The sequence below is a fragment of the Tiliqua scincoides genome, chromosome 1 (assembly GCF_035046505.1).
Source record: "Tiliqua scincoides isolate rTilSci1 chromosome 1, rTilSci1.hap2, whole genome shotgun sequence".
NCBI lineage: Eukaryota > Metazoa > Chordata > Lepidosauria > Squamata > Scincidae > Tiliqua > Tiliqua scincoides.
This window is the reverse complement of record NC_089821.1, coordinates 239,912,927-239,938,453: the sequence shown is the minus strand read 5'-3', so window position 1 is coordinate 239,938,453 and position 25,527 is coordinate 239,912,927. Positions and strand designations below refer to the sequence as shown.

The window sequence follows — 25,527 nt, the reverse complement described above, 5'->3', positions numbered from 1 at the left end:
GGAAAAAAGGAAAAGAAAAAAAATTGATGAAAGCTGTTTGTTTACTGATGCAAAATGGAAAATGTTTTGGAAGAAATTTGTGTTTGTTATGTTTAGATCCAACTCTGCCCTGGCCTCAAGGTAGCTCACCATCAATATCGAACCTTGTCCCACAATGTGCTCACAATCTAAATTCAGGCTGCAGACCTATGCACACTTACCTGTGAAAGGAATAATTCCTACTGAGCACCTTGAGACCGGGTAGATGGGACTGGTCAGCCTGGGAAGGCAGCTCATCTGAGAGAAGGAAAACTCTGATCCCAAACCTCCACTGCCTTGTGGCTACATCCAGTTATGGAAAAGGCTTCAGGAGTCAACCTTGAGGCAAAATCAGGAGCTGGAGTCCCTGAGGCAGTTCATGGCTGAACACAGTCATGTTCTGGCAACTCCTGCGACGCAGCTGGAACCAACCATATTGGCCTCTGCCTTTCCATTGGACCATTTCAGCGACGTGGAGAGGGGGGATTTGCTGCTTGGGTAACAGCCTATCCTCCATACCTACTTTACCCAGGCTTCACGCACTGGAGAGGACACTCTGTTCCAGAACCACCATTCAGAGCGTGACACCATAGTCTTCCGAGACTGAAGGATGCCAACAACAACTACACTGTTAGTCACAGAAGGACATTATTGTCTGTAATTTTCTCAACATGAAAATCATTCAAGAATTAGTACCCCCATCTCTTACATGCATGTAATTATTTATGTGATCAGTCAACCTGGGCAAACAGCTCCTTAGCTCAGTTCACTTTTCAATGTGTCCTTAACCAATTAAATAAATCTTGGACTGCAGTCCTAAACGTACTTTCCTAGGAGTAAAGGCTACTGAACTTAATGGAACTTATTTCCAACATGCATAGACATGCATAGGATTTTATGGTTAGTCTATTAGGGCGCAATCCTAACCCTGACAAGTTTCTAATCCTAACCTTTCCAGCACTGACATAAGGGCAATGCAGCTCTGAGGTAAGGGAACAAACATTCCCTTACTTTGAGGAAGCCTCTGTGAGTGACATCCAACTGCAGGATGCAGCACATATCCCATTGGCTGGAAAGCACTGACATAAGGGGTTAGGATTGCACCCTTAATCAAGTTACAGGTAGGTGAAGCTGTACTTCCTGTCCAGCAAATCTCCTCAGCGTGTTTTGCATAGTGGTTAACAGCAAACCTAACTAAAGACAAAGGCCATGGATTGACAGCATATACAGGGAATAGATGGATCTTTGCATGGATCTTAGCATCTTTGTGGCCATGCATGTGAATTTCACTCTCAAGAGCAATGTGAATAGAACAGCCACTGACAGGGTTCCAGGAGAGCAGACCTAGATTTAAAGAATAGGAGAGCATCAGAGATTTAGGGTGCAATTCTATGCTTGTCTACTGAGAAGTAGGTCCCATTCTAGTCAATAGGGCTTACTCCCACGTAAGTGAGAATAGGATTGCAGCCTTAGGGCCCAATCCTATCCAATTTTCCAGCACAGGTGCAGTGGCAATGCAGCCCCAAGGTAAGGGAACAAATGTTCCCATACCTTAAGTAGGCCTCTGTGACTGCTGCCCCACCACAAGATGCAGTGCATGCCCCATTAGCACAGTTGCACCAGCACTGGAAAATTGGATAGGATTGGGCCCTTAGTGACTGTGAATTTGTTTGCAGATGAGAGGAGTTTACCATGGCTTCCCCTTTATTCTGTCAACAAGAGTACCACATGGAGGAGGAGGAGCCACATGCAATTCTGAAGTGGCATGAAAGTGGCCTGAAAAGGAGGTAACGTCTCCATATTTATTCATGTTTTAGTTTCTGAGACCAAGGGCCAGTTTTAATTTCCACATTGCTCAGGCTGATGTGTGTAATAGAGCAAAGGTTCTCAAACTTTTAGCACCAGGAGAACCCACTTTTTAGCATGAGAATCTGTCAGGACTGGAAGTGATGTCATGACTGGACGTGACATCATTAAGCAGGAAAATTTTTAACAATCCTTGGCTGCAATCCTACCCACACTTTACCCAGGAGTAAGCCCCACTGACTATCATTGTTAAAAGCTTATACAGAGTAGCCTGTTAAAAGTACAGGTCTGTAACATTTCCCTAAATGCAGTCACATACTATGGTAGCATCAAGTATAATACATTAAAAATAAAATATTGAAATGAATGGGGACCCACCTGAAATTGGCTCATGACCCACCTAGTGGGTCCCAACCCAGTTTGAGAAACACTGTCTTAGAGCATCTGAAGGCTAGCTCTGGTACTAGGATCAACCTAGTTAGCAGGTACTAGGTACTAGGTACTTGGTACTAGGATCAACCAGGTTAGCAAGGCTACCTGCAGCATCTGCACCCCACCCCATGGTGCTGCTACCAGAGCCATTAGAATGTCTTTGGCTGCAATCCTATCCACACTTACCTGGGAGTAAGACCCATTAACTGTAACATGACTAACTTCTGAGCAGACATGGATAGGATAGGGCTCTTAGTCATACAGCTGTGCTGCAGCAACATTAGTAGGCAAGCACTGGAGGCGAGCCACTACATTCTTCAGATGGGCTCTGGAAGCTGCTAAGGTCCTGTTCAGATTTTGTACAGTTCAGCCTGTTAAACACCAAGGGTGATAAAATGGGTTGCTTTGGTGCAGGCCCAGTTCTTTATCTTATTGACTTGCAGTTTTTTGACTCAATGTGTCTAATATCGTGATGAGTCATGCAATAACTACCAATTGCCTGATAAGCATTGGAGCTGAGGTGCTTTGCCAATGGTGATACCACACCAGCAGTGCCACAGTGTTTGTGGCAGCTTGGAGATCCCAGTGTCTGTCAGTCTGTTTCCAAGTCCCATTCAAGGTGCTGGTGGTTGCCAGGAAAGCCCTATAACTATAAGGCTTGGGACCCAGGTGATTAAAGGAACATGGGCTTCCATAGTGGCTGCTCTCACTCTGCACTTTGGCACTGGGAAAGAGCTCCTTGGACTATGGTATACTTCCTGGGGCCCTCTCTTGCGAAGTCTGGCCACTGCTTTTGTTGCTTTCTATTATGCAGCAGGCCAAGAAGTTCCTGTTCTTCCTGGCCTTTTAATGCCTCTTTCTAGCTTTTATCCTCAAAATTGGTTTTAGCTGCAGAGAATGGTTTAGTACTTTTCTGTGCTGCTGCTCTTCATGTTGTAATAGTTGTTACAAAACAAATTATTTTGAATGACTAATTTATTATTTGATTATTGATTTGATTTATATCTTAAAATTTTTATTTTGTACACTGCCCTTGTATTTGTGAATGAAAGGCAGCAAAGGAATTTGTTAAATTATATACATAGATAAAATTGGGCTGAGAGATGGGGTACCAATGCTTTAATTAATAAATAAAATGAGACTACTGTTGTATTGAGACCAGTTATATCTGAGCTTCTGGTTTCCAGAAAGAAAATGGGGAAAAAACAAGGAAGCTGTGAAACTTGTTTGGCATTCAGTTATGTTCTGGGGCTTACTGTCCACTGCTGAATTAGGTCTTACAGAAGTGAGTGCACCTGAGCACACGGAAGTGCTAATTATCACTGCAAAATTATTCATGAACATTTAGAAACCATATACAGAAAATCAAATAAGCAATTCACAACACTCTACTAGCCTTGTGCAAATGTTCAGTCTTTGAACATTTGCACAACTTACAATGAACACTTACAATGAACACTGGGTTTTATTTTGAATGTGTGATGGTTGATTAATTCTCTTGTTCAATTGTACGCACGTTTGTCACATAAGAGGAGCTCCACTCAATCAGACCATCTAGTCCTGCTTCCCACCAGATGCCCACCAGATGCCTCAGGGAGCACACAAGTCAACAAGAAAACTGCATCCTGTTGCTATTCCCTTGCACCTGGCCTTCTGAGGTAGCCTACTTCTAAAACCAGGAGGTTGCACATACCCATCATGGCTTGTAACCCGTGATGGACTTTTCCTCCATAAATTTGACCAATCCCTTTTTAAAGGCATCTAGGTGAGACGCCACCATGACATCTTGTGGCAAGGAGTTCCACGGAGCAATTACACACTGAGTAAATAAATATTTTTTTTTGTCTGTCCTAACTCTCCCAACACGCAATTTTAGCAGGTGTGCCCTGATTCTGGTGTTGTGTGAGAGGGAAAAGAACATCCCTCTATGCCAGGGGTCTCCAAACATTTTGGCCAGAGGGCCACATCAAATATCTGGCGTGGTGTGGAGGGCTGGAAAAAAAATTTAAATATAAAATTTAAATAAATAAATAAATAAATAAGAGATGGAACATAGATGAGTGAATAAATGAATGAATGGGCTCATTTATTCAACCTCTTTGGCCATCAGAGGACCATCCAGACACAATCAGAGCACAGTTCTGGTCATGTTCAGTTGAGTGGGCCAGAGGCTTTCAGGGGACAAGAGGTTGGCCACAGGCCAGAAACAGGCTTGCTGCGGGCCACATCTGGCCCCCAGGCCGGGGTTTTGAGACCCCTGCTCTATGCATTTATCCCCTGCATAATTTTTGCCCTCACAGTGGTGCCCACGGTGACGCAATGCTGGTTCAGACTCTGGGTGCAAAATCCAGTTCTTCTACAGAAGGCATTCCCACAAGTGCTGGTGTTCACGCGTGTGCACGCCAAGGGGGGGGTGTGAATGCATTCCCCCGCTTTGCCCGGGGGCTGCATTTCTGGCTGCGTGGCGCTAGGTGGTGCCTGCAGCCTCGCGTCCCTGGGAAGGAGGAGGTGCCTTCACTTCCTTGGGGCTGGGCGGAGTAAAGGCTGCGGAGGCTCGAGTGGGTTGTTCGGGTAGTTCTCCCTCTGCCGCCGCTTCGGAGTGTCCTGCTCTCGGCATGCGACCTCCGCGGCTGCTCTGCTCTGGGTGTTCTCGGACGCTGCTCGCTGCAGGTCGCTGAAGGTCTCTGCCCCGCCGCGGCTCCCCACCTGCAGCTGCACCATGTCGGAGGCGCGGAGCTACGCGGGCGAGAAGGAGAGCGGCGGCTGCGGCGCGTACGGGGAGGAGTGCCAGTGCGACTCCGGCGTCGGCGGCCTCCGCTCCCTGCCCGGCCAGCTGGGGGAAGGCGAGCCGCGCTCGCCGGCAGCCCACGGCGCCCCGTCGGACGAGGGCTCCGACCCCCCGGGCGTCGGCAAGGCGGCAGCAGACGCCGCCCTGGAGGTGGACGAGAGGCTCGACTCCAGCTACGGCTCGTCGTCCCTCGTCGAGTCCTTACCGAGGCTGGAGGAGCCTCCTCGGGCGGAGGAGGAGGAGGACCAGCTTAGGCAGCAGCAGCAGCCGCCGCAGGAGACTTTCACTTTCATCTCGGAGGACGGAGACACGTGAGTGGCCCCGCTGCCTTGTCGCACCTGGAGGAGGACCAGCTGCGCCTTTGTGTGGCTGCCTGACTCTTCTCCGCTCTCCTTCTGCCCTGCCCTGCCCAGGGGTTTCTCTTTCGTTCGTGGGAGGCTAGCCCCCCCCCCAAGACTGGGTGGGCGGAGGGTAAGTGGCTGCTTGACAGTTGCCCTGCCGCCTGCCTGGGCGCACCAAAGCCACACGCATGTGCCTGCTTTCCTGGCAATACAGGAGAGATGCTGGGGGCAAGGGGGGTCGAAAGGGTGGGCTTCCTAGCCAGTCCATCAAGCCACAACTTCAGGGGAACCTCAGATCTCCAGTGGAATGCGCAGTGAGACCCACTGGCATACTGCAGTACTGTTGCGTCCAGGGGAGCCCTCTGCGAGACGTGAGAATTGTGCCACTGCACATAGTGGGAAAACATGTGTGTGATCTCTGTTGTCATATGCGTGCGCTGTGGGAAGCCTGGCAGGTATCTGCATGATGCACACTCGAAAGTGCCTGTTGTGTTTTTTGCATGCTAGTCAGTTCCTTTTTGAGAACTCCTAACAAAAAATGATGTGGAGCACAGATTGTGCTGCACTAGACTGGCAGAGAGAGGGGGGATAATAGTGATTGTCTCTTTCCACCCCTACCAGCTATGATTCTTAATTGGCTCCAGGGTTAGTGTGAGTTTTGTCCTTTGAGGGAAATTGCTCAGCTACTAATTTGTCCAGTTTGAATATTTAGCCTCTGGCTTGGCGCAATCATCATCCACCTTTAAGGGCTTCATGCCCGTAAAGAACCTGTGGGCAGGCAGGTGGAAAAAGAAACGGGACTCTTGAACACACCAGCCAAGGCTGTTTGTTGACATTTGATGCCTAAATCCAGTTTCCAACATTTTGCCCTTGTGTGCTAATACAGTATGTAGGGCCCAGGGCAAGACTGGAGAGCATTGGAGAAGCCACCCTGCTGAAGTTAAGCAGGTCGAGGTCAGGTCCCTGGGCTAGATGGGTGGCCACCTTGGAGCCCCATGTGCATTGCCATTAGCTCCAGATGGAAGATGACTGAGGCAGAAGCGTGATAAATAATCTTAGCTCGCTGACTAAACTTTCCATGGAGTTTTTGAAAGCAGCAGGTGACTTTTGCATTGCAAAGCCAACCAACTGGGAGGGCACTTGCTGATCAGGGTTTTTTCAGTTCCTTGTGTGTTCCCCTCAGCAAAGTGCTTCTCACTCTCTCAAAAGAGGTGAAATTGTGCCTCCTAGCTGAGTGATCCATAACCCCTTCTCAACTGTTTGTGCTTTTTATAGCTTGCTTTGTAGATTCTCCGCTCTCTAGAGCGGGGGTGAGTCGGATGAGTTGGTATGGTGAAAAGTCAGTCTTAATCCCACATGACTCCTACCTCTCTGATGTGGTACTACTGGTTTCTCTCATGACCTCCTTCTGAGGCATCTGTTCCAAGTTCATGTTTTCCTGTAGCAATTGGCTAACTGTTTCCAGCTGGGCTGTTTCATGCAAAAGGGATATCTGCAAGGGACTTGAAAGGGATTTCTTCTTATGGAGGAAGTCTTTGCTGTCCTCGGCACCACAGGTACTGCACCACCAGTGGCCCCTTCCTTGCGCCTCCTTCTGTTCTTCTTTTTCTACCCTACCCACTTTCCTGTTCTCAGGGTCTAATTAGACATGACATCCACGTGATCTATGGGCCAAGCTGATCTAAAGGACAGGGGATATGTGTGAGAGGTGCTGCTGAACCCTTCGCCCCACTTTTCTACCTCAAGGCTCCTCCCCATGTTACCTTTGTCCCAAGCATGAGACCACTAGCAAGTCGTACAGGAAGAAGAGCGGTTTGTGGGAAAGGCGGGGAAGGGTGGGTGAAAGCATGTGCAGGAGGAGAAAGATTCAATGCCTCCCATTTATGTGTGCTTCTCCTCTGCATGAAAGACCTCTCTTCCCCACTGAACACTTGTGTGGGAGAACCTCATCTCTTCTGGAACCTGCTGCCTTCAGGCTTGGTTCTAGCAGATTGGCTCAGGCACCTCTGTAATTCTGCTAATTGAACTAACCTTTGCCATGCTTTTGTAGCTGTAGAGGAAGGACATGCCTTGGAACAAGGGTGAGGAAAGGCCTTTGACCTCATCGAACATTTTCTTGTGGGGATGGGGAAGCATGAAAGCCCATGTTTTATGAGTCTGTCTAGTCCCAACCTCCCTCCCTCCTAAGCCTTCCCTAGTTTGTAGTTCTGGATGAGTGGGAGGGGGAAGAAAGTGGCAACAACTGGTGCAGTGTGGCAGGACTTCAATCTTAATAGTATCCGCCTTCCCAAAATGTGGGGTGCATGAACTTGATGTTGAATGAAAGGAAGTCAAGTCAAATGGAGGGTTAGCCTCCATCTCTTCCTAGAACCATGTTGAAGACTCCATCGCCAGCTTCTTCTCTGCTTGATGACCAGTTGTACACTGAAAGTCTGTGCTGCACTTTTGTCTGCCTCTTCTTGAAAGTGCATATTGCGTCTTTTTTTTTTTTAAGTGTCTCATTCTGCCGGAAGAATCAGGAGCTGGTCTCATGGCCTTGGGCTGAGGACATCCTGTGAGGCAGAGCAGGGATTATTTTATCCACTATTTCTCATCAGTCTCCACTGGGCAATATCACTTCCTTGTAAGAATTCTAAATGATGAAAGAACAGAAGTTTGTGCCTTTAGATTTCTGCTTCCTGTTCTCTACCATTGCCATGGTAGAATTGGAGCTGACTTGGTTCTGGAGTAAATCACTGCCTGTGATATCTTCTGATAATGTTGTACAAGTGTGCAGTGCCAGCCCAAGTGGCACTCAAGGCAGTGTGCTAAATGTTGCCCCTGTTTACCTGGGGCCTACAGCAACCTACAGCCTCTCTTACTCCTACTGCCTGTATTGGAAAAGAAAAAGGGGAATGGAGTGGGAGAGCAAGTGTGAAGCAGACTGGTGGGTTAAAGCATTTTTACTTGAAAAATAAAGCTGTTTATCTGTATGGGTGAATCGGTTCTATGTGTCCTGTGGCATCTCAAGACCAAGCACCTTTAGTGTGGCCTGAGCTTGTGTGGTTAATAGCCCATTCTGATAGTGAAACATAATGACATAACTCTCATTGCAAGTTTGTCCCTTAGTTGATGAAGAGGCAGTAATGTTCAAAATTCAGGTAGGAATTTAAAGAAAAAAACACCTTTCTAAAACAGAAATAGGCAGCCAGATTATAAATGTATATTTATAGCGGAGCTGTAACAGTAAATTGGATCTTGATAGAACCCATACTGTTCTATAGCATACTGTTTTCATAGAGAGGAATGTGAGATATGTCCTTTGGTCCTTGAGATCTGATAAGACTTAAAGCAGTGCAGGCATGTATGTACAGAGAAGTAAATCTGCTTCAGCATAAAAACAGCAGCTTGTTAAGGTGGACTTGTGGAGCAGGGGACAAGGTGGGTGAGCAAAAGCAGTCAGCTATAGCACTGTGCTAAGATCTGAACATTTGTATGACTGTGATGGTACAAAAACAGGCTCTAGTTTTCTGTTGCAGAAGCTGGCGTGATCCACATAAGAAACGCCCCACTGGATCAGGCCGAGCCCATCTACTCCAGCTTCCTGTAGCTCACAGTGGCCCACCAGATGACTCAGGGAGCACACAAGACAACAAGAGACCTGCATCATGTTGCCCTCCCTTGCATCTGGCATTCTGAGGCAATTTGCTTCTAAAACCAGGAGGTTGCACGTACCCATCATGGCTTGTAGATCTTCAGAACAAAGCTTCTAGCCCTCATGACTGGATACAGTTTAACAACACGTAAAAAAATGTGGTCTTGCTAAAAGCTGCAGAAGGGAGTTGTGTGCACATGCTTGCATGTGTTGTCTTTGGTGCTGTATTTCACCTCACCGTACCCCTGATCCCTTTTGGTTCTGCATGTTTCTTCCCCAGTTCCTTGATTCTTGTCAGAGGGTTCTGAATTCTGGAAGCCTCTGTTATTTTGCTTATGAAATAAGCTTGGTAAACTAAATAGCTGTATGCACATGTGTATTACTTGTATGTTTTTCCCAAGGCAGAATCTGCTGGATGTTTCTGGATAAAGATATCCAGAATTTCTGGCAGTGATACTGTGGGTCAGGTTTAAAGTGCATTCCATATATTCCAGTTGTGGTCCATCACTGTAGATGTTGGTATTGACTTCTGCTAGTTACAAATGTCTGATCTGGTGGCTTGCTTCTGTTAAAACAGAAGTTATTCAGGATGCAATCTGACATGTGCCTACTTGGCAGTAAGCCTAACTGAACATGGTGGGATTTTTTCTGAGTAGACAGGCCCAGCATTGCATTTGTAAAGTCTGTGTCTGGGCATTACTGTAATAGAACTTTCAGTAAAGGGTTGGTTCCATTTGTGCAAGCCTCTTCTGTATTTGGATGGGATCTCTAATGTATGAGCATCTTTGAACAAATACAGTCGGGATCCTCATTGACTATGGTGAGATAACTGGTTATGCAATGTAAGAGAGAGGACTGATGTGAAGATACCAGTGGCTTCTTGTTGCCACTAATGGGAAACGTGATTCCACTGTGAGCAAGTCATCTAGCAGTGGGATGCTGTCTGATCTCCTGTCCCTAAAGAGTAGATCCAGAAGGTCATTTGAGTATGTCTATCATAGTTGTTTCACGCAGAAGAATGGACTTTGTACTCTCTTGTTCTAGTAAAGGTTGGGATTCCCCCAGCCGGAGCTGCAGGCTGAGAAACTGCTTTTTCTACTGTGTGGAAACAGTCAGTGCTATTTTGGGTAACTCTGAGTATGTGTGTGTGCTCTCTAGTGGGAGGAGGAGGAGGAGGAGGAGGAGGCAGGGAAGCCTAACTTCGTGGCATGTGGTTACTGCCATATGCTCTACTGACTGATGGGAAATCACATGTCAGGATGACATTTAGACTGGGGTTTGTTGGCTTGAAAATGGGAAAATGAATGAGTGTATTTCAACATGGGGGGGAGGCTTATCTTCATAAAATGATGGTAGTGGGGTAGCAGTGGTCAGGACCCCTTAACTTTTCTGGCTGTACATCGCACATGTGGGGGCTGATGGTTGCTAGTTCTGAAGTTTCTAGAATGGCAGGATATATCTTTGCTCAATGATGTTCTTGTGGCCTCCTATATACCAACTCCCTCTACCCCCCCCCCCCAATTCCTGCCAGCATTGCTGACGCCCTCCTGTTAATGGGGGATTAAATCTTTCTGTTCAGAGCGGAGATAATTTTTCTTATAAAGAGAATCCTTGTGGTTTCCTTAGCCCCAGGTTAAGTTTCTGTTACATCGAAGAAAGCTTCACAGTGCAATTCTTACTGGCTTTTTGGTGTTGCCATCCTTCAGTGGAGGAGATGTTTGCTTGTGTAATTGGTGCACATTATGGCACATTTTGGGGCCACGAAGTGGGTTGTTGGTAGACCAGGTAATACCTGGACTTTTAGCATGTGAAAGAGATGTAGAAAAACTGGCTTCCTATACCATTCATTATGCTGAAGACTGAAGGGCCAGTCCTATTCTACTTTCCAGTGCAGATGCAGCCATGCCAATGGGGCATGAACTGCATCCTGTGGTGGGAGGCAGACATGGAGGCCTTCTAAAGGGAAGCGGACATTTGTTCCCTTGCCTTGGGGCCTTATTGTGACTAAAAGTTTGGATAGGATTGGGCTGTGAGCAAGCATTGCAATGCAGCTTGTGAAACCTGCCTTTGCCCTGTGATTTGGAGGCTGGAATGAAAGCACCTTGCTCTTTATCAGCTTCTCGCATAACAAAAGATGATGTGGGGGGAACCTTATAGGTGAAGGCTTGAGCTGATCTTCCAGACAAGAGAAGAAACAAAGATATATTGCATAGGGGGTCATTTTAAGATGGACTGAATAGTTGACTCTCCTTTCCTAATCTACAATGGGTAACACATGGCCTTTGGATTTAAAGGTTCTGAATCTGTGCATTCATTATGAAGACTCTTCTGTCACTTGTGGCTCTTATTAGCACCATTCATTGTCCCAGTAAGTACAAGTTGAAGATCTTCCTGGTGACTGCTTTTTAAAATCTCATGGTTTCTAAATGCTCTGTCTCCATTTTAGCTTCTGCTTCTGTACATCTTGGTCCTTCCCTTCTGTGTAGTAGATCTTGCAGCATAACTGCAGCTAAAGTGCGAATCCTTCAATAGACAATTTCAGTGGTGAAACTGATTTCACTAAATTCAGCAGACAGCTTCCTGCATTGGGAATTTCCTCCATAAACGGCAGGAGCATTCTGCTTGTGCAAGAGGTCCTTCCATTCAGGGAGGGGAGGGCCTGACAGTGCAAGCACTAGTTGGGATGTGAAGCTGGGTTGGCGACTTGGACACACATGCCTCATTTCTAACCTTCATGGATCATAAATGCTGAGTGCTTTGCCTGTTGCAGCTTCTATATAGTAGTTGGCAACCTTCAGTCTCGAAAGACTATGGTATCGCGCTCTGAAAGGTGGTTCTGGAACAGCGTCTAGTGTGGCTGAAAAGGCCGATTCGGGAGTGACAATCCCTTCCACACCGGGAGCAAGTGCAGTCTGTCCCTGGTCTGTCTCCCTGGCTATGGGCCTTCCTTCTTTGCCTCTTAGCCTCAGACTGTTGGCCAAGTGTCTCTTCAAACTGGGAAAGGCCATGTTGCACAGCCTGCCTCCAAGCGGGCCGCTCAGAGGCCAGGGTTTCCCACTTGTTGAGGTCCACTCCTGAGGCCTTCAGATCCCTCTTGCAGATGTCCTTGTATCGCAGCTGTGGTCTACCTGTAGGGCGCTTTCCTTGCACGAGTTCTCCATAGAGGAGATCCTTTGGGATCCGGCCATCATCCATTCTCACGACATGACCGAGCCAACGCAGGCATCTCTGTTTCAGTAGTGCGTACATGCTAGGGATTCCAGCACGTTCCAGGACTGTATACAAGCTGTTCCAGCTTCTATATACAGAGTTCAGTATATGGTAAATCTGAGGATGTCGGATGCTGCTGTTTTCCAAACCATTTTTACTTATATAATGCACCTGCCAACTGATACTAATTTGCTTGACAAATACGTAGAGTACTAATACATTTGTCAGTAATGCATGAAATACTATAACAATAGTAATTTTACATGAAATAAGATATTATAGTATGCCTTTTAAAAGAAAGGAAAGTGAAGGTAAAGCAGCTGGTAAAGCAGCTAAAGAATAAAATATTTTCTGATCCCTTTGTAAAGATGAGAAGAAAGGAATGAGGATTAATATCTGCAGGGGATACAACTTATACTGCAGGATCTATCAACTTCAGGGAAGTGGTAGGACTGCCAAGCCTCAGGATATAAGTACAGATAGCGAGGTTCCCGGAATGGGTTTAAAATATTGTAGGTCTTAAACTGTTCAAGGTCATCAGAATTCACCAAGAGGAAGGCTGTAATTTGCAGCAAACATCCAGCTAACGGAGTCCACCTTTCCTGGAAATATTTTTTCCCTTTCAGAACCATTATGACTGTTTCTTCCATTCTGGGAAAAAATACATGTGCACACAGCTCCTGGCTATTTCCACTAGAGCAGTAGAATGTGTGGAGCAATTCTGCATTCCTCCTTTGCAGGTATCTCCTTGGCTAGTTATGGAACAGTGCAAAACACTCTTCGCTAATTTGGCATTCCCGATCAGCTGGGAGATATCTAGATACCAATGAGGCACTTGGTGTGTGAGAGTATTGCTTAGTCATCCTGTGTGACTCTTAATTGGTGTGATCATGTGGGAAGGTGCTGATCCAGCAATGAATTGCTTGGATGCATCAAGTTAAAAGTTGTATGAATTTGCCAGCTATCTTGGCGAGCCAATATGGTCTAGTGTTTGGATACTTCGACTTGCACTCAGATCTCACGTACCAGCTCTCACTGATCCAGCTGCATGAACCTGGAAAAATCACAGAATTTGTAGAGGTTTTTTTTTTTTAACCCAAGTATTTCAGCTCATGTCAAACTGCAGATTTTCACAAGAATACCTGTAATTCCCTTTTTAGTGACTGAGTATGCCATCCATTCAGATAAACACAAGTGGCAATAGTTACTTGAAGAGGAATTATTGACTACTTTAAAAAAAATTATTTCCTGCCCTTCCTCTATGTAGGTCAGGAAGTCATCTGTGCTATTATCTTCTTCTTTTTTTTCCATCCTGCACAACAGGATGCCCTGAGTAGTAGGTTAGGCTGGAGCATATGAGTGGCCTAAGTCACCCAGTGAGCTCCAGGAGAAAAACTCCTGGAGAGCTGCAGCCAGGCAGTGATGACATAGTGACCTATATGGACCATTGGTCTGTAAAAGTAAAAGGCAGCTCCCTGTAAACTCCTTTGCCTTGCGTATTTTAGAGCCACTTAACATTTGCTGCACCCAAGTGGGGACTGCCTCTGTAGAAGAAATGGGGACACAGGCACAGTAATATATAAAGAATGTGCATGGCTTCCCAGTTCACATAATTGTGGAAAAATAGACACTTTTGCGGGTGCACCCTCAAACTTTTGGACTCTTTCTGTGAAGTAGAATGCTACTACAAGATGGTTGCTGATATAAATGGGGGTTGCTGCCTCTGTAGAGTTGACTTTGAGGACTGTAACATTCTCTTTTCACTGGTGTATCTAAAGGTGGTTCTTTCAAAGCAATTAGAGCACTAACTTGCACTTACAACTAGTTAGGGACCAGAGCATGGATAAATGTCAAAGCATAGCCTTATTTAGCTTGCAGTTTTATTTTGGCTGGCAAAAAATGTAAATAACTACTATATAACATGAAACGTGTGTTAAACCTAACTAAACAGAAATAAATAAAAATATGAACATCGACAAACATCTTAGAAGGTTGGGTGAATTTGGAAGAAAGAAGAAAGCAAATGGACAAAATTTGAAATGTAGCTATAATTGAAACAGCAGAGCAATGAAAGTCAAGTGGATGAAAGTCAAGGTATGCCTGTACTCTCTCCATGGATTCTTTAGCAGTGAGAAAGATGTAGGCGTCCCTTAAATACTTTTTTTTAGTTTATCCTTGAGAGCCCGGCCTGTAGAGATGTCCCATGTAATCTTTATTCTTTACTAAACCCAGGGACGGCCCAGGAGCTCCTGACAACATTAACATTAACAGTATTTATATACAGTTTTTCAACGTAAAGTTCACAAAGCAGTTTACAGAGAAAATCAAACGAACAACTAATGGCTCCCTGCCCCAAAAGGACTCACAATCTAAAAAGATGCAAAAGAACCCCAGCAGATAGTCACTAGAAAAGATGCTGCTGGGGTGAGGAGGGTCAGTTACTCTACCCCGCTACATAAAAGAAGAGCACCCACTTAAAAAGTGCCTCTTACCCAGTTAGCAGAGGTTAGCATGGCATGCCAAATGCTGCCCCCCACTTAATTTTGTGCCAACCTCTGCTCCTTCCACCCTAGTTCAGCAGTCCCTTCTCCTCCTCATTTCCTCTTCCTCGTTGTCCCCACTTTCTTTTCTAGTTGAGAGCAGGAAAAACAGTGGAGACAAGCAGGCAGATAGAGATGGGTGCATCCCCCCCCCCCCAAATCTACTGCCTGAGGTGACCGGTTCAGTTGGCCTCATGTATAGGCTGGCCCTGGCTAAACCGAATGGAAGAATCATAGAATCACAGAGTTGGAAGGGGCCTAATAGATCATCCAATCCAACCCCCTGCCTAGGGGAAAATTATCCTTGAGCATCTCCAACAGGTGCTTGTTGAGCCTCTGCTTGAAGATCCCCAGTGAGGGAGAGTTCACCACCTCCCTCCGCAGTCTGTTCCACTGCTGAGCCGCCCTTACTGTCAGGAATGGTATTCAGAATTCTGTGGTATAAAACTATAGTGATGGCTGTTAGGGATGTCACATGTAATAAATGGCTAGAGATTTTGATTGGAATAGTTATGAATTTTTGAAGAGAGCACACTCATGAAATTGGCCACTGTTCCTGTGGGCAAGTGGAACTTCTTTGCCTTGTCTTTTGATACCTACACTCCAAAATAATCCCCATCTGCTGCCTTGTTCATCTCTAACCATATGCTGCAGTCCTAACCTCTCTACTGCAGTCAAGGAAGTAAGGTAGTTTGCAAGATTTTGCAGCCAGCTAGAAGGAACCGGAATAGCAGGGAGAAAAGGTGGATTAGGAGTGGCGTATTGGTAGAGATGTATTGCAAAGGTTACTGATGGTTAGTTTCATTTTTTTAGTACAAGAGGTCAGGGCAGTTTTAAGAATCAGCATGGGATAAATGTGGAATTCCCCTCTTATTTTCCTTGGAGATTAATTGATTAAATTCTTGGTAACAACAACAACATTCTTTCCGCACTCTCTTTTCCTAGTCTATTGTTTTATTACCAGTTCAATTATCCATATTTCCACACTGCTTTCTAGGAAAAAAACAAAAAACAGAGAATGTGATGATGGATGAATAGCCATTTCCTTTTGTTCATTTAGTGGTGTAACTTCTAAACCTAATTCCTGTATACCAGCGAAAGCTGGACCAATAAGGACATATCCAGTTATGCAGTGGGGGATCAAGTGGTCTGATTCCATTCTTTCAGTTCCCACACCCTATACTGATTTTTGTTAACTCTTATTGCTGGTTTCCCTCATCAAATACAAGAATGTCAGAGGAAAGAATTTGCCTTTTCCCAAGATCATCAGCTGTGCAATACATCACCTAACTAGAAACACTGGGAAGCTGCTGTTTGGACATCTCCAGTTAAAGGTTTCTCATTTCTTGTTTTGCTTCTCTAACCTGTGAGAAAGAAGCAATGCATTGGAGGTTAACTAGGAAATATCAGATGGGACCAGTTGGGTTGCATAGAATGTGGAGACCTGTGTTTGCTCCTATCTTGCCTCATAAATGCAGTGGATGCCTCTCTTTGTGTTAGCCACAGTTTCCCATGACTAATACTGTGGTGGGGGCATTAGGCCTGACTAAAAGAAAGCTTGCGGGAATCCAGTGACGTGATGCTAAAGTGCTTTGCACATTTATTTAGATAACTTCTTATTTGCTGCTGGATCATGTCACTGCTGGGTTGGCTGAGGGGATGGAAAGAGGAGGTGGGGAGAATACAGTGCATAATTAACTGAAATTTTCTCTCACAAGATGTGCTGATGGCCACTAGCTTGGAAGTCTTTTAAAAAAGTTAGACACATTCATGGAGGACAGTTCTATCAATGGCTTCTGGTCATGATGACTATTTGCTACCTCTGGGGATCAATAATGGGAGTGGTCTGTTGCCTTCATCTTCTGCTTCTGGGTCTCCCAGAGACAGCTGGTTGTTAGAGGTGGGATGCTGTACTAGGTGCTGTGGTCCACCTGGGCCCTGAATCCTGTATAGCAAACTATATCTGAGTTTAGAAAACCTTTCTTGTTTTTCTACTCTAGTTTCACTGAATTTGCGGGGGGTGGGGCAGAATTAAAGCCATAAATGTGACCTGAAAATAGGGTTATTCTTTAACAGGTGCACACACAATCATTCTGTGAAGTAAGCAAAGAAGGAACAGCACAAATCTAGGAACGGGCTGAATGAAGCGCAGCTGAAGCTTCCCCTCCCCACCTTTTCTTGTCTCATGACCTGCACGATCAGGGACTTCCCAAGGCCGTACTGAAATATCCTTCTCTCTGTGTAAATTCAGATTAGTCTTTGTGGTGACTGAGTGGCTCTCCCATGAGCCATGCCCAAGCCTGTGTGTGTACTCCACTTCAAATGAATGAATAAATAAAAATTCTGTACTACAGACATCCAAATTCTGCTCCAGGAAATGCTGAGTTATGGCCATATATAAACTGTACAAGTAAAATGGGCATTTACACAAAAACAGCATGTGCACTTCTATTTTTGTGTCATGGGGAGAAGCCAGGAGGTATACAGTACACTTGAACCAACTTCTTGACTCTTGGATATTCTGCTCCATCCTTCCCTGCCCATCTGTTTGAGTCTCTCTGGCTAATAGTTGTCTGACCAGGTATTGTTTCATCTTACCTTATCTTTGAAGCTTATAAGCGCAAGAAACCATTTTTCTTTCATGGAGGAAGCTTAGATTGTCAAGAGATACTGAATCCTGTGCTTGTGTAGTGCAAGTTGGAGTATGCATGCAGGGCTCTTGTGGTGTGTCATGGATGTACTGACAGAACTGGGATGCTCCTAAGCAAAAAAAGAAAGTCACTTATCTGAAAATATGGTGTGGTACTTCCATTCAGTTTTTTCTGAGAACGAGGGTGGGGACCCCACACTCCAGCTTACAGACAGTCCCTTCACTATGAAGGTAATGCTCACCCAGTAGTTTGTAGCTGGCAAGAGATCATTTGCCACCTCATGAGGACTTTTCATGCATTAACTTTGCAGCATGAGCACCGTTTATACAAGCAGGCAGCAGGCGTATTCAGAGAACTTAGCAGAGTTGCATCACCAGGTTGCTGCCCCAAAGGAACTGTCAGTCTAACCAGGTGGTGTGTTCTCGGATCCCTCTGTTAAAGTGTGAAGAACCACATGGGAGAGGTGCAGAGGTGTGACGTACTGACATTGATGTACAGCAACTCCCACTTCAGAAAAGTAACATTTGAATCTGGCTTGAAGAGTGAGTATTGGAGAAATTGTTCTATTTTAAATGTTGAAATGGATGGGCTGCTGGTTTTCTGTACCTTCTTGAGCTGGTGAAGGTCTGGATTCCCTCCTGGAGCGACTGTCATTGACAGCTTTTGTGGGAAATTGCTGGGGGAAGTGGCTTGCTTGGAGTCCCAAATAATTCTCTTTGGCTCAGGCAATCAGACTGTTTTCTCCTGACAGCTGAACTTAGTTCTGGCAGATAAAGGCAGCAGTGGTTAAAGTTCAGTCCAAATTGCTTTGGAAAGTCCCTGCTTCCAAGAGCTGTTATCTGTTGCAGAGCAGAAATATACCTCTATCCACATTGAAAGACACATGATGTAGAAGATTTGCAAGGATAAGCTGATAAAATCTGTGACAGTGGGGGTGGGTTGGGGAAGGCACCGTGGATCCTTGAAAGCAAGTGAAACAGTAGCCATCTGGCACTAGAGAGGGCGTAGTTCCTGGTATGAGATTGATGTGGAAGCAGTTGTCAGTGAATCAAGAGGGTTTCCCTGTGTGAAAATACCAGGTGCAGGTACCATGTTCAGGGCTTCTGAGAGGAATTTGTCGGGGTACAAAGGGTTTCTTTTGGACCACTTCTTGAAGCAGGAGGGGAGGGGACAAAACAGATCAGGAGAGGTTGGTGACAACCAGAAAAGTCTTTGAAGCCCAGGTTTGTTGGGCATCCCGAGGTCTATCTCCCTGTGCAGTGTTGGCAGCTAGATACAGTAATATGGAAAACCAAACGCACACTTAAGTCTCTCTAAAATCTTTTAAATATAGAAAATCATTGCACAAATTAGCATCATAGTATTTAGGGTCTCACTAGAATAGAAACTGTCCTTTGTGCACCAAATTGTACTTCTGCAGCAGCTGTATTCCCGCAACTATGTTCCTGAGCTCCTGTGGATCCACTTAATGCTAATTGGATCCACAAGCCAAAGAGCTACTGTAGCAGGCCGGTTTCCTCACAGATTTGACACTGTGTTAAAGGATGTCATATGCATTCCTTGGCCCAGCACACATGGCTTTAGGTAGCAGCAGCAGCTGTGCACTCAATAACACAGGCAGTGAGTCCAGGTGCGATAGAAAAATATAAGATCTCAGAAAATTTTTGGCCCCCTTCTTTGACTCCTGGGCTCACTTTTAAACCCTAGGCATATGTAAAAATTACCACGTTTAACCAGGGTGACCAGACATCCTCTTTTTTCCAGGACACATCCTCTTTTTTAGCCTCTTGTCTTGGAAAAGAACTTAAATGTCCTCCTTTTCTCTATGAGTGGGCCCCTGCAGACAGTGCATAACCTTCTTGTAATTAATAAATTATATGTAATATAGTTTTAAATTTAATAAGTAACATAGTGTTTAAATAAACACATGAAATCAATATACACGTGGTTTTAGCTTTTATTTTGTCATTTCCTACATTTTTCTGGGATGTCCTACATTTTGGGGTGCCTTACCCTCTTTTGGGGTTATGACATTTGGTCACCCTGCCTTTAACCCATTTCATGGGCTCTAACCACACTGACTTCTCATTGACTGAGAATATTCTAGAACAGTTATCTTAGATATAATAATACCTCTCGTTACACAGGGGATCCATTCCAGAGTGTGCTGTATTAAACAGTCCTATAGAATTCATCATCTAATAGGCAAGAATGGGGGGGGGGGAATTGGCCCAGAATACACTGATTACATTGGCTAAAATAGTTGCCAATCATGCTGGGACAGAGAGCATTGTAACAAATCTACTCTAAAGGAAGCAGTATTATAGGAGGTTTACTGCCAATTATGATACCTTTCTGATATTGTGAACTACCAGGGTACCTAAATTGTTCAAGGCTATGTCTGTTGTTTATCTTTCATGACGCTGCACAGAAGATTACTTGAGAATACTTTTCTGAACAGAAAGGGACAGAACTACAGTAATAGTGTCTTAAATGTAGTATAGGGTTTGTGCTCACGAAGGGGGTCATCCCATTTTACACAGTCATCCCATTTTTGCCTTCGGTGAGTAGGTTGTAGGAAGTGTGTTATGACTTCAAAAATCTGCCAAACCTCTTTGACTAGAGGTGATAGTGGAAAAGAAGAAATGTGTACACTGTGGGAAGAGACTCTCAAGACGCATTCACTTTTTAAAAGCTGTTAGACAATCTCAGCCTTGGTTTTTCCCCCTGAACTTGAAGTATCCTCCCCTTAGTGGTTATGATATCAGTCATAAGGAAAATACTGTCCATATACATTTTTTAAGTTATATTACTAATTATTTTTAGATTCGTCATATTACTATGTGTTAAGGATGATCAACAGTTTTGAGATGTTACTCGTTTCATAGTTCTTATCTTAGCCTTTCCTGCTTTGTTTGCTAGACAAGGAACTAAGTAGGAGTCCACTTAATCTGAAAAACCAAATGGGTCTGATATAAGATCTTGCAAAGGCTTCTTAACGTACAAGTCAGTAGCATATCTTATGGGGGAAATGGAAACAGTAAATTGTGGTTTTTAAATGTTCTTCTTTGGATAGTTTGCCAAAGGAAGGCTTGTAAATACTTTAGCTCCTTTCCTTGAGGCATACAAAATTATGCATGGAAGGATGAAGTGGATAGAGAGGTGCTCTTTACACTCTCACATAACACCAGAACCAGGGGACATCCACTAAAACTGAGCGTTGGGAGAGTTAGGACAGAGAAAAGAAAATATTTCTTTACTCAGCATGTGGTTGGTCTGTGGAACTCCTTGCCGCAGGATGTGGTGACGATATCTGGCCTGGATGCCTTTAAAAGGGGATTGGACAAGTTTCTGGAGGGAAAAATCCATTACGGGTTACAAGCCATGATGTGTATGTGCAACCTCCTGATTTTAGAAATGGGCTATGTCAGAATGCCAGATGCAAGAGAGGGCACCAGGATGCAGGTCTCTTATTATCTGGTGTGCTCCCTGGGGCATTTGGTTGGCCACTATGAGATACAGGAAGCTGGACTAGATGGGCTTATGGCCTGATCCAGTGGGGCTGTTCTTATGATCTTATGCCTAATCCCTAAGTGGAGCAGTCAGGAAAACCGACACTACAGTTCTAAACATGCATACTCAGATGTAACTTCCAGGGAGTTCAATGAGATTTACTCCCAATAAATAGGTGTGAGGTTGCAGCCTAAGGGTAAGTAATCTCTGTTCTTTCAGATTTTCAAATGACAAGGTATCATAGATATATCTGACAGGTGGGGCATCTAAGGTTTTTTTGGTCTCATAATTTTTGCAGACTTATTTGTAAAACCAGTTGAGATGTCTTGGCCAATATAGCCACAACAAAAATGAAACTTGTTCATTGGCCAACATTTTAAATATGGTGTGTTCCACCCAGAGTGTGGGAGGTTTTCAAGCCTACATGTACTTTGGTCAGCTAGTTGTGCAATGACTTAATGAACTGAGCTATATGGGGAAGGCAGAGTGTAGATAGAACAGATACACTCATGGAAACCTTTGTCCTCAAACGTGCTCTCCCTTTTCTATGCAATTGGCTGTTAGGAATCAGTGGTATCAATAGCCCATTTAGTTCAGCATCCTCTAAACGTGTGATTCCCAAAATAGGCTTTGTGGGCCAAACAAAGGTCACGTGGATGTTCTGGAGGCTTTCGGGAAACATGTTTTTATTATTATTGGTATCATGTACCAACTCTGTGGATCACCAGACTGAGAAAGTATAGTTAAGGTCTGGGTCAAAAAGGTTTGGGAGAACTGCTCTGAACTGATCAGTAGTAGATTCTCCATGTTTCAACCAGGGGTGTTGCCCAACCTTGCCTGGAGATGTTGTTGTCATGTTTTTAGACCCCAATTTCAGGAAAACCTCAATGGATCTCCTGCAAGTATTTGCCTTGTTGGCATCCTTCAGTCTCGGAAGACTATGGTATCGCACTCAGAATAGTGTTCTGGAACAGAGTGTCCTCTCCAGTGCGCAAAGCCTGGGTAAAGTAGATATGGAGGATAGACTGTTACCCATGCAGCAAATCCCCCCTCTCCACGTCGCTGAAATGGTCCAATGGAAAGGCAGAAGCCAATACAGTTGGTTCCAGCGACATCGCAGGAGTTGCCAGAACGTGACTGTTCAGCCATGAACTGCCTCAGGGACTCCGGCTCCGGATTTTGCCTCGAGGTTGACTCCTGAAGCCTTTTCCATAACTGGATGTGGAGGTTTGGGATCAGAGTTTTCCTTCTCTCAAATAAGCTGCCTTCCCAGGCTAACGAGTCCCATCTACCCGGTGGCTGCAAGTATTATAGATAGATAAAACTGATGTCACTTTAAATCTGCTTTACGTAAGTAATCCTAAGAATCAAAGAATCATTCAGGTGATGTGTGAGATAATGATAGATCAGTTTTGCTGCTTCTTTTTTTTCCCGCCCGGCCTTGTTTCTGTGCTTTTAATGTCGTTTGCTCACTCAGAAGCTTAGAAGGAGAAACTTTGCACCACAACTTTGTTCACCTGCCAAGAAATGTCTACTCCTGTTAAATTTCTGTGTATCCAGCTGGCACAGAGCTTGTCATTCTGTGGCAGCTGTTGAGGGCCCCATGCTCTCAGGAGAACCCACAGTCCATCCTTGACTATGGCAGCTGTTGAATAACTCAGCAGATTTGCCATTTTCTCTCCTCCCCCATCCCACCCTGAAATCGGAGATTTTTCCGAAAGGTCCCTGTGATGTGGGGGTTCTGGGGGATGCTCCCATTAGTGGGTGGGATACCTGGAAGAAGTGTTGACAGAGCTCCATTGTCACCCCACATGACCCCGGGGGAGGGGGGAAGATGAAGGAAAAAGGTGCGGGAGAAAGGGGGACTTGATGGTAGAGAAGCTTTACTTCTTTGGAAGGGGCTGGAGCTTGAGGGTTGAGCACATGCTGGGATGTCTGGAAGTGCAATTCTTTTTAATCCTGGATGCCTGAGACTTATGTACCAAAGTTACGTGAGTAGCACTTTTTTAAAAAATAGCAAGCTTATAAAACCAAAGTCACTGACTGTGCGCATGAGTCCCAAGAAGAACCCAGCCGTTTTCTTTCCACAGTTAGACAGCTCCTTGACACAGTCCCCCCACCTGTTGCTGAGGCAACTGTGGGTGGCCCTACTGGTGGGCAGGGAAATTCCCCTGTCCATGTGACCTTGGGCTTCCCCTCCGGCCTTGCCTGCTGCTAGAACCGCAGACACTCCTCTGACTAGGAAGGAACACAGTCAGCCCTGTGAGCTAAGAGTTCAGCTGCTGCACTGAACTGATGCAGTGCATCAGTTCTTAAAAGAGCTGATGGACCACAGCTTCCTCCTAGATCAGCCCCAGGCAGGGCATTTTGATGGCTTTGGCCGGAGCCTGAGTGTCTGAGCTTCTTTCTTTCCTTCTCCCCTCCTCCCCTTTCCTAACTGCTCCAGGATCTGCCAGTAGCACCTTCCATAGCTGCCCCCTCCCCTCGGAAATCCCCTTTGTAGATGCATTGGATGCAGAAGAGCTTCACAGTAAAAACGAATCTCTAATTTTAAGCACCCATTTTCAAATGCATTGTAACTTTGAATAAGCTGATTTTCACCCAAGCAGCTACTGGAGTTACAGTGTAAGCCAAAACGCTTGATATTTATGCAAGTATGTCTTTAGAAACAAAACAGAATGGGTAGATGTTGCTGCATCTTGCATTTATTTTGGAATTTTTGGGAGGCGGGGGAACGCTAGTATTTGCTGTCCCATCTAATCCTCCATTAAAAACAAAAATGTTGAAAATCATGGAGTTAAAAAAAATTGGACTTGAACTTATTCGTCTGCTTTTTTGCCTCCAATTTGCTTTAGTTCATGGTTTCGTAGTTTTGTAGACACTATGTCTTCACTGCAGTGAAACTGCTTTTCTTCCACGTATCTGAATATAGTCTTGTTTATCTCTCACATCAGAATGCCTGTACAGCTGGTCTTTGCATATGCAGCTTTATGAGGCAGTGATTTGTATGCTTCAGGGGTGGCTATCTTTAGTTTTTCTTCTGATGACGAGACATTAATGAAAAAGACGTAAAGAATTTGAAGTGCTCCAGCGAGGTCTTCTATGTAGCATAGATTTAATAACCTTTTTAATCTCATAGAATCTCACTCCCCTAAAAAAACAAGGTAGCCCATATTTGTTTTTATCGACATCCATATCCAAAAGTTTACTTCATATCTTCCAGGTAGTGAAAGTCCTTAGAAACATGAGGGTGGCTATTTTCAATAGGTGTACCACGGAGGCTTGGGGGAGGGTAATTTATTAATAGGGCCTTTGGGGATATGAGCCCCCCACTGGCAGCGTGGTGTGCCTTGAGATGAAAAAAGATTGAAAATTTCTGCACTAGGGAGTATTTCTGCCTCTGTTACTAGGAGTTACTTGGGTACTGTGTTGGATGTAGCAGGAAAAACCAGCAACATCACCAGATGGCTGTACCCTGGCCAGCCCTAAACTTGATGCCTGAGGCAGCATGCCAAATGCTGCCCCCTTTATCTGAAGATGTGCCTACTACTGCTCTTCTCCAGTGTTCTAACTCATCATTGTCCTCCCCTCCACACTTCTTTCGCTCTGTCTTCCTCTTCCTTTTCTAATCCAATAAGTGGAAGAAGGAAGAGCAGTAGAGGCACATAGGTGGAAAGATATAGGCACCCCATACCAATCTGTTGCCTGAGGCAACTGATTTGGTTATCCTCGTGGATGGGCTGGCCCTTTGAACACCTTTCAGGCTGCCTAGGCTTGATGATAGAACTACCGGTGGTCCTTTGAGGAGCAGAAGAAGGAGCAGTCAGTGCGGCATAATCTCCCACCCCCTCGACTGTAATTATTTTCCTTCTGCTTGACATTCTGTAACCACTCTGGGAGCCTTGTCAGCTGAAGAGCAGGGTACAGATGCTTTAAATAAATCAAATAATTGTGGCAGTGACAGCAGCCTGCACAAATCTGAAGGCTTGATTTGGTGGGAGTTGCATACAAGGTAAGATTTTCCATCTAGATGGATAGGAGATAATGAGGGCCAATGTGAAACTCCTTTCAGGAGTGCCACCTGTGGTTACAACACCTAGACCTTGCCAGTGGCATAGCTAAGGGGGTGCAGAGGGTAGCAGTTGCACCGGGCATCAAACTTTAGGGGGGCAACAAGCTGAGCTTGACAGTAGTGACCAAAATTGTGAAAATCTTGGTATGTATGAATAATACCATCCTGTTATATATCATTGGAAAGGTAATTTAATGCAGAATGCAATGAAACAAACTGCACTGGAATATCTGTATTCTACCAAACGTTATGACCAATTAACCAGAAAATGAAAACACAACTGCCTTGTGGAACAAAAAGTGGATTTGCTTAACTCCAAACCGACCTATAAGACTGGTTGTTCTGAGTGCCTGTGAGATGTTATTATGATACAGCTTGGAACCAATAACTTTTTATTTATTTAATTAAATTTGGTTTTGTCATGCTGGGGGGGCTACAAAATCTTTTCTGACCTCGGGTAGCAGATAGATGACTTAGCTATGCCACTGATGGGGGAGGCAACAGAGCAAGTGGGTGGTGAAC

General features: G+C 45.0%; 1 protein-coding gene across 1 annotated transcript in view; it reads left to right on the top strand.

The window, feature by feature from the left end:
- The first annotated feature begins 4,831 nt into the window (after positions 1 to 4,831).
- The window catches only part of NFKBIE (NFKB inhibitor epsilon), a 32,173-nt gene continuing 11,477 nt past the window's right edge, over positions 4,832 to 25,527 (top strand). Inside the window, exon 1 of the mRNA XM_066611596.1 lies at positions 4,832 to 5,355. Coding sequence (XP_066467693.1) covers positions 4,976 to 5,355 — 380 coding nt within the window. The 5' untranslated portion in view covers positions 4,832 to 4,975. The remainder of the gene's footprint in view (positions 5,356 to 25,527) is intronic.